Source organism: Limanda limanda, chromosome 12, assembly GCF_963576545.1.
Source record: "Limanda limanda chromosome 12, fLimLim1.1, whole genome shotgun sequence".
NCBI classification, from domain to species: Eukaryota; Metazoa; Chordata; class Actinopteri; order Pleuronectiformes; family Pleuronectidae; genus Limanda; species Limanda limanda.
The window spans coordinates 22,956,657-22,966,635 of record NC_083647.1 but is presented as its reverse complement, the minus strand read 5'-3'; the positions used below and the strand labels follow the sequence as shown (position 1 = coordinate 22,966,635).

The following is a 9,979-nucleotide window of genomic DNA, read 5'->3' as shown; positions in this document are numbered from 1 at the left end:
GCTTCAGGGAACTGTCTCCTGCTGAGCGCTGGTACCAGAGAATCGTATAATAGTTCGGGATTTCATGTGTTAAGCTCAGATTGACTTCACCATCTGGTTTCATCAACAGGTCGGCTGGAGTCTGAAACACTGGTTTGTCATTACTGAGGTAAACACCTGTAAAGAGAGAATTCAGGCTCTAACTTCTTGTGACTAGAGGTTAAAAACGTTTAGTGCACTTGGAAAGCAGCAGTAAGGAATAAGCAATCAATGAAAGGGAACATAAATATTACATCTCAGTTCCTCACTACTGGGAACGATGAAGATTCACTTAGAAATTAAACTGTAAAAGTGTCTTAATGAAGGAATGATACCCTTAATCCAGAACACAGTGATGATGGATGTGATGAGACGAGGTGGCGTCATGTTGAATATGAAGAACCAGCGACAGTCTCTGCTGTGCTTTGTGGATCAGAGGGAGGGACAGGAAGTGATGTAGACAAATCAGATTTATTTGCAGAGACGAGGTAATGATGTAAAACTCCCATGACAGACACGTTGACTGCAGGTGGCTGCTGAAGGTGTTTTTTCAAACCACAGTTGATAAGGAACAGCGTTTAGTTTTTGTGTTGTTCAAAGCAGATCTACCTCAGTGTGCATATCGAGCTGCACAGTAGTACACGGCACTGTGCTCAGACTCTCTCAGGTCCACTATAAATAGAGAACCATTCTTTGGTTTGATTCCACTTAAATCTCCGGTGATATTGAAATGCTCTTTGTACAATTCTTCGTAGTATACTTGGCTCTGCTGCACATATCCGATGAGTTTTAGAGCCTGGTCTGTGGGTGACTGCTGGTACCACAGCATCACTGTGTAGTCGGTCTGTCCGTGGGCACAGACGAGCTGCACAGTGTCACCAGCCTTTCTGATGAGAGCGGAGGGAGACTGGTGGACCTGAACTCCCAGAGAGATACCTGCTGTAAGCACAGAGGGACAGATCCACTGAAGAGGTGAAGGTACACACAGTTAAAACATCACTTTACTGTGAAGCAGCTGTTACCTGTGAGGAAAGAGCAAAAGAGAAATCCAATCATCATGATGAGATCTGAGTTTCTCTAAAGTCATGAATGAAAAGTGGAGGTAGAAGTGAGTCTGGTTTAAAGAGGAAGTGAACATAGACAAGAGGAGTGGCTCCATGTGGTTCATTTATATACAGTCTGCCATTCACCTGATTCCCCTGAAGATGTGCTGGTCTTCATTTATTTCATCACATTAGAAATTGCACTTATCTGGCTTAAAAATAATACACAAAAAAAGTACAAAAAAAAGATAAACTTCTACATTAACTAAAGAAAAAAAATCAAATAATTGTGTGAAACAAAAATCAAACCACAGAAGCAGGTGTCTGCAGCAGTGTATTCAGCGTCTCATCCAAAGCATCCATGATAAAGTTTCAAGGTTTTTGTTCAGTAGCGAGGGGATTTCTTTCAGTGTGCTTCTCTTGCTGCACAGTAGTAAACTGCACTGTGCTCTTTTCTGACTGCTTTGATTAGGAGAGAACTATTCTTTGCTGTACTCCCTCTCAAATCTCCATTGATTTCAAAGTCCTTATTAAAAGACGCTTCCATTGTTACATCTTTGTAATTCAAATTGTAAGAGCCATTATGCAGTATGTGTGTGTATAGTTAAATATTTATGTTGGTTTACAATCTCTTATATTATCCAGGTTTATAGTTTAAGTTTTGTGCAGTTAAATTTTATGCTGTATATCATGGTTTCTATATTTCAAGTATATTTTGTTTTGAGCACTGTTTGCGGGTTGTTTTTGCGACAGTTTGATGAAGCCATAAGGCGGTTCTCTATATCAGGTGGGTCGTGAGCCAGCGGGGCTGGTTAAGTGACGCACAAGAAGATTGGTGAGTTTAAGGAGTCTGCAGGAGTTTACTCCAACAAGTTTTGACCGTGATTTTAACGTGAAACATGCTTGTAATCTTGAGTGACATCTACGTGAAGACTGCCTGGGAATATCAGGTGCTGTAAGGCTTACAGCCACACCAACTTGAATAAAATCACTTCAAGATTAACCCGCCTCATGTGTTCGTGGAACAGTGGGTTGCCACGCAGGGTCGGGCCTGACTAGTATGTGGACACGAGTCAGCTGTTAAAAGTACTCCCTCAGACAAAACCAAGTGGCCGTCTTATTGGAACGGAGTGGAACGGCCACTACAAAAGTCAAAACTTGAGAGCGCAGAGGACTGCGCAGCCATCGTGACGAGGAAGGATCGGACTATTACCCGGGCGCACGGACAAGTGCCAGTGGTCGTGAAAGGACCTGCCGCAGAAGTTACGCAGGAAATTGGATTGTTGAACACAGACAGCAACTTGCACATGTCAGTAGGGCTGTGGGACTATAAGAACAGGCTGCTGTCAAAGTGAGACGTTACATCAGCAATACGTCATGGCGGATGAGAATGATGATATTGACGCACTTGCGGACTACGGCCACAAGAGGGCAGCAGAGCCCACGATGAAGTAAATGGAGGAAAGGAGTCATCATTACATCAATGCCAGAAGAGGAAAATTAAGAATGTTAACAAACAAGTCAAACGAAATGGATCTATTAATGGAAAACAACTGCAACTTGGAGAAAGTTAAGTCAAGGCTGAAAGTTCTTAAAGCTACTTATGAGGACTTCAAAGAATGCAACAGTACGGTTCTGCTCTACCTTCATCAGGATGAGATAAATAAAGACCAAGAAGAGTGGTTCTATCCTAAGAAAGATAGGGTGCAGGAATTCATTCAGAAGACTGGAACGTGGATTAATGATGCTGAGTTGGAAAAAGAAAAGTCTCAAGAAGTTGATGAGGCTGTAACTCATATGGAAAGTGTGTCTATGGTGTCCCAACCTATCGGGTCAAAGTCTGGCAGTGGAAGTAGTAGAGCATCTTCTGCTCGCTTAAAGGAAGAAGCCAAGCGAGCAGCTCTGGAAGCTAAGGCAGCCGTATTCAAACAAAGGCAAGCCTTAGCATTGAAGGAAGTGCAGTTAAATACGGAGAAGGAGGAACTGGAACTCAAAACCGCTCTGGCAGTGTCTAATGCTAAAATCAAAATCTATGAAGAATATGATTCCCCTGTTAAAGGTGATCCTATGAACAAGTATGTAGATGCTGTAAATCGGTCACAGACTCATTTAAAGAAGGAAATTGCCCATCCAGAAGCAGGACACCGTCGAACACACGACCCCTTCAGGGATGAAAAGCCTCCTGAAAGGGATGCTTACTGCAGGAGGAGCTAGATCTAAAGAACACAGAAAAGAAAAATCAGCTGCAACATCCCATGGGGTTCTTCAGGACCAAGATGGCACCACAAAGGATATCTTCAATGTCATTAAGCAGCAGGCTGACATCACAGAGCTGCTTGTGAAAAATCAGAACTTGGCACGTCTGCCAAAACGAGACATTCCTGTTTTCTGTGGTGACCCACTTGATTTTAGATCATTTCTCAAGGCTTTCGAACACACTGTGGATTCCAGAACAGACAACAATGCTGATAAACTGTACTTCTTGGAGCAGTACACACAAGGCGAGCCACAAGACCTTGTGAAAAGTTGCCAGCATATGCCAGCACATCGTGGTTACCATGAGGCCATGCAAATGCTGGTTGGTCGCTATGGCAACGCGCTGAAAATTGCCACAGCATTAATGGAAAAGGTGTTTAGCTGGCCACAGATAAAATCGGAGGACGGTGTGGCACTGAACAGTCTCTCTCTCTTCCTCTTGGGCTGTCGTAACGCTTTAGAAGATGTGGACTACATGGATGAGTTGGATAACCCTACAAACATGAGAGTTATTGTCTCCAAGCTGCCCTACAAAATGAAAGAACAATGGCGGGCACTTGCATTCGAGATCCAGGAAAAGAGTCAGAGGAGAGTGAGATTTAAAGATCTAGTCGCCTTTGTGGACAGGCAAGCAAGGATCATCACAGACCCTCTCTTCCGAGATTTGCAAGGCCCCGCTGCTGAAAAGAAGGAAAAGAAAGTTTCAATGATTGAGAGAAATTTCCAGAAAGAAAGAATAAAAGGAAGCAGCTTTGCTACAGATGTGGCCACAGCCGAAGAGAAAGATGATGAAAGGTCAAACACAAGGAAGTGCTTTGGATGGTGATGAACAGCAGCAGGTCACGATTAACCGAATCTCAGTGGAGACAGTGGAAAAACTGCTCATACAGCAATACCACGCTGACTTTCCAGAGCATTGCAACAGCGACGAGGTGGAAATGTCACAAGAGGACAAGCGGTTTATTACCTCTGTGTCTAACTCAGTTAACCATGCAAACGGACATTATTACATTAATCTGCCAACAAAGAAACCTCTGATTATTCTGCCAAACAACCGAAGTTCTGCAGTGCAGCGAGCGTTGAACCTCAAGAAGAAGCTCATCAAGAATCACAAATTTCACCAGGAATACAAAGACTATATGAATGACTTGTTAAAAAAGGATTATGCAGTTGAGGTGCCAGAAACACTGCTGAACCTACAGAACGGGAAGGTTTGGTATATCCCACACCATGGGGTCTACCACCCGCAAAAGAAAAAGCTCTGTGTGGTCTTTGACTGCGCTGCAAGTTATCAGGGCACTTCACTGAACAAAGAGCTGCTTCAAGGACCAGATCTCACAAACACTCTCCTTGGAGTGTTAACAAGATTCCGACAGGAGCATGTTGCACTAATGGCGGATGTTGAAGCTATGTACCACCAAGTAAGAGTTCCAGAAGAGGACACAGACCTCCTGCGTTTCTTGTGGTGGCCACAAGGAAACCTGACACAGGAAGTTAAAGAGTACAAAATGGTTGTACACCTCTTCGGTGCCACTTCATCCGCTAGCTGTGCCAACTATGCTTTAAGGAAAACAGCAGAAGAAAACAGACCTGAAGCATCACCTGAGGCTGTAGACACAGTTCTCAGGAACTTTTATGTGGATGATTGTTTAAAGTCAGTCAGCAGTGATTCTGATGCTATTTCCCTAAGTAGTGACCTCATGTCCCTGTGTGCTTCTGGAGGCTTCCATCTGACAAAATGGACAAGCAATAGAAAGAGCTTTCTTAGCGGCTTTTCCTGAAAATGAGAAGGCAAAACAAGTTAAGGACTTGGACCTGTCTACGGATGCTCTTCCTGTTGAAAGAGCGCTAGGCGTGCTCTGGTGTATTGAGTCAGACTGCTTCAAGTTTCGGGTCAATGTCAGCCAGAGACCAGTCACAAGAAGAGGAGTTTTATCAGTTGTAAGCTCTATATATGACCCACTGGGATTCCTTGCTCCAGTTGTTCTCCTAGCTAAAATCCTCTTGCAACAGCTCTGCAAGGAAAAGCTCACTTGGGATGAGAGGATTCCTGACAAGCTTGCCCAATATTGGAAGAATTGGGTGAACAACCTACCTCAGCTTTCCAACTTCCAAGTAAGGAGATGCATTAGGCCTGAGAACTTTGGACCTATTGTGAATGCCCAGCTACATCACTTTTCGGATGCAAGCGAAAATGGATATGGGACAGTGTCATATCTGAAGCTGACAAGCAATGCAGGCCAGGTGCATTGTGCCTTCATGATGGGAAAGGCACGGGTGGCTCCACTGAAGCAAATGACCATCCCACGCATGGAGCTGTCAGCTGCTGTTGTGGCTGTCAGCATGGACAAAATGTTAAGAAAGGAGCTCCAGTTGGATTTACAAGACTCCATGTTCTGGACCGACAGCACCGCTGTATTGAAGTACATTGGAAATGAGGCATTACGTCTTAAAACGTTTGTAGCAAACAGGGTTGCAGTTATCAAAGAAGCAACAAAAAAGGAACAATGGTGTTACATTAACACAACAGAAAATCCAGCCGACTGTGCATCTCGTGGACTCACTGCAGAGCAGTTCATGGCTAAACAGAGCTGGATTGAAGGACCATCAATCTTGAGGGACGTGGACAATCAACATTCAGGAAAGCAGGACTATGTGGCGCTCCCTGAGGATGATGATGAGGTGAGGAAAGCTGTCATTGTAAACTGTACAGCTGTAGCGGAGAGTACTGCCTTGGATAAATTAATGAACTATTACTCTGACTGGCATCGTCTTAAGAGAGCAGTAGCTTGGATGCTACGATTGAAAGAGGGTTTACTGCTTTCAAGTAAAGGGCAGCAAGATTTGAGAGCTGCCTTGCATAAGGGACCTCTTGGCGGGGATTGTCTGGACAAAGCCGAGATGGATATAATCCGATATTGTCAGCGTTGCAGGTTCCAGGCAGAAATCTCCGCACTGAAAAAAGGAAAACAGATTCTGAAAGGAAACAGTCCCATACGCAAGTTAGACCCAATGTTGGACAGCGGCATCCTAAGGGTAGGAGGTCGCCTGAGCAAAGCTGCAATGCCTGAGGAATCAAAGCATCCCATAATTATGCCAAAGGACATGCATCCCGCAACCCTGCTTCTGCGGTACATCCATGAAAAGGTTGGTCATTTAGGGAGAAACTATACGATCTCTCGTCTACGCCAAAGGTTCTGGGTCCCAGCAGCTAATACAGCAGTGAGGAAACTTCTGTCCAGGTGTGTTACATGCAGAAAAATCCAAGCAAAAGTTCATGGACAAAAAATGGCAGACCTGCCTTCAGATAGATTACTGCCAGACAAGCCGCCTTTCACCCATGTAGGTGTTGACTATTTCGGCCCCATAGAGGTCAAAAGAGGTCGAAGTATCGTTAAAAGGTATGGCGTACTTTTTACCTGCTTGACAACACGAGCTGTTCACCTGGAGGTCTCTCACACACTTGACACAAACTCATGTGTAAACGCCCTTCGACGGTTCTTGTGTAGAAGAGGTCAAGCTTCAGTAATAAGGTCAGACAATGGCACCAACCTAGTCGCTGCTGAGAAAGAGCTACGAGTAGCCATGCAGCAATGGAACCAAGCCAATATCCAGGATGCTCTTGCTCAGAAGGGAGTCAAGTGGATTTTCAGCCCACCTGCTGGACCCCATTTTGGAGGAGTGTGGGAGAGACAAGTGAGATCAGTGAAAAAGGTCCTCAAGTCTGTTCTTCGAGAGCAAACAATAGATGACGAGTGTCTTCAGACTTTATTTTGTGAAGTTAAGGCAATACTTAATGACAGACCGCTAACGACATTGTCTGAAGACCCAAATGACCTTGAAGCCTTGACACCTAATCACCTGCTGTTGTTAAAGAAGAAGCCCTTTCTTCCAGCAGGGCTATTTCATAAAGATGACTGCTACTCACGCCGCAGATGGAAGCAAACTCAGTATCTCGCAGACCTGTTTTGGAGAAGGTGGGTGCGTGAATATCTACCCAGCCTACAAGAACGTCAAAAGTGGAATACCATCAAGAAAAATATGGAACCAGGACAAATTGTTATGATCCTGGATGACAATGCCCCCCGGAGCTCCTGGCTTCTGGGTAGAGTCGTGCAAACCATATCAGATGGAAAGGGTCTAGTTCGTCGAGTGCTAGTAAAAACCAAGTTCAGGACCTTGGAGAGGCCTGTGGATAAGCTATGCCTCATATGTGACGTGGACACTTAAGAGTAAATACCGTGACTGTTGAACTTTTGAACTCCATTGCGGGGTGAAGACGGATTACTTCTTCTCGTGTGCATACAAAGTGTAAAAAAAAAAAAAAAAAAAATCGTGTTTGTTATTGTGGTTTAATGTGGCTCTTGTGATGATGTTGCATGTTTAAATAATTATAAAGTTATCCTGCCTTATAATTAGGGGCCTGAATTGTAAGAGCCATAAGGCAGTATGTGTGTGTATAGTTAAATATTTATGTTGGTTTACAATCTCTTATATTATCCAGGTTTATAGTTTAAGTTTTGTGCAGTTAAATTTTATGCTGTATATCATGGTTTCTATATTTCAAGTATATTTTGTTTTGAGCACTGTTTGCGGGTTGTTTTTGCAACAGTTTGATGAAGCCATAAGGCGGTTCTCTATATCAGGTGGGTCGTGAGCCAGCGGGGCTGGTTAAGTGACGCACAAGAAGATTGGTGAGTTTAAGGAGTCTGCAGGAGTTTACTCCAACAAGTTTTGACCGTGATTTTAACGTGAAACATGCTTGCAATCTTGAGTGACATCTACGTGAAGACTGCCTGGGAATATCAGGTGCTGTAAGGCTTACAGCCACACCAACTTGAATAAAATCACTTCAAGATTAACCCGCCTCATGTGTTCGTGGAACAGTGGGTTGCCACGCAGGGTCGGGCCTGACTAGTATGTGGACACGAGTCAGCTGTTAAAAGTACTCCCTCAGACAAAACCAAGTGGCCGTCTTATTGGAACGGAGTGGAACGGCCACTACACAAATATCCAATGAGTTTCATAGCTGTGTCTCCTGGTGTGCGCTGGTACCAGAGCATCACCCTGTAGTCAGTTTTATCATGGCTGCAGGAAATCTGCAAGTTGTCACCAGGGTTTGTGACGAGGTCAGAGGGAGACTGACTGACGTCAAGACCCAGACAAACACCTAGAAACAGAGAGAAGAATTAATCAGTGCTGACACTTTAAATGAAGTGGTATTCCTGAAGGGTTACAGTGATTACCAATGAGCCAAGAAAGCAGGAATACTGTTGTCATGTTGACTCTGTCTGAATGAGCACCGACTGACTCTGTGTGTCAGAGTCCTCTGAATCAAATCATCATTTACATCTCATTCTACCGCTCTGTGTGTTAACCTGAAGAGGGTTTTTCTTTTGAGCACCAGTGCCACCTAGTGGAGGATGTTAAAGTCAGAACTTTGTAGTTGGGTGTGCTGTTAACTTGAATTCTGTTATGTTCACAGATAATCCTTTTATTTGTGTCCACCACATTCAAATCCATTCCCTCTCATATATCCTTGTTATCTCCTCTTCTTGAAAAGGTGTCCTGTCACTCTTTATTTAAAATTCGTTGAAACGTTAAGTGTTCAACCTGCTCTGACCACATTCTTGGAGACTTTGATCATTTTCAACTAATTTTATTGTAAACTTTATCATAAATCAAATACAAGCAAATATAAAGAACATGTTTTCACAAAACAATCTTTAACATTTCTTGTGTGTTTTCTGGAGTCTGATCCGATGTGTTTCTCTCAGCTTTGAAACTGTGTCGTGGTTTTTCATGCTGTTATCTGCTGCATCGTTTATGGAGGTTTTTGAACGACGGCTCTCTCCGTCTTTATTACTGTGTTGACTTGCTGCTCCAAAATATTCTCCGCTGTCCTCAGGGTGCTTCAGGTTCTTGATTTGTAGAAAAGCTGTTTTCTCTCCATTTCCACTCACAGTGAAGCGGCTCGAAAACTTTGGCTCAATATTGGGTGATTTATAAGTAACATAGCCGATCAGCTTCAGGGAACTGTCTCCTGCTGAGCGCTGGTACCAGAGAATCCTGTCATAGCTCGGGATTTGATGTGTTAAGTTCAGGTTGACTTCACCATCTGGTTTCATCAACTGGTCGGCTGGAGTCTGAAACACTGTTTTTTCCTTACTGAGGTAAACACCTGTAAAGAGAGAATTCAGGCTCTAACTTCTTGTGACTAGTGGTTAAAAACATTTAGTGCACTTGGAATAAATTCCATGAAAAGCAGCAGTAAGGAATAAGCAATCAATGAAAGTGAACATAAATATTACATCTCAGTTCCTCACTACTGGAACCGATGAAGATTCACTTAGAAATGAAACTGTAAAAGTGTCTTAATGAAGGAATGATACCCTTAATACAGAACACAGTGATGATGGATGTGATGAGACGAGGTGGCGTCATGTTGAATATGAAGAACCAGCGACAGTCTCTGCTGTGCTTTGTGGATCAGAGGGAGGGAAGGAAGTGATGTAGACAAACCAGATTGACACAGAGGTAACTTTCTTTTATTGAGGAAATACAGCACAACTTAACACTGTTACCTCCACAAAAGAAGTTATGTTTTCACTCCTGTCAGCTGGTTGGTTGGTTGATTTGGCAGCAAAATTAAGTAAAGTTCT

General features: G+C 43.6%; 1 gene segment (V, D, J or C); it reads right to left on the bottom strand.

Annotated features, from left to right (window-relative positions):
- Nucleotides 1–628: 628 nt before the first annotated feature.
- On the bottom strand, nt 629–2,247 carry LOC133015042 (Ig heavy chain V region S43-like). The segment is given in 2 exon segments: nt 629–957; nt 2,220–2,247. Coding segments are annotated over 2 exon segments (357 nt in total).
- Nucleotides 2,248–9,979: the final 7,732 nt, after the last annotated feature.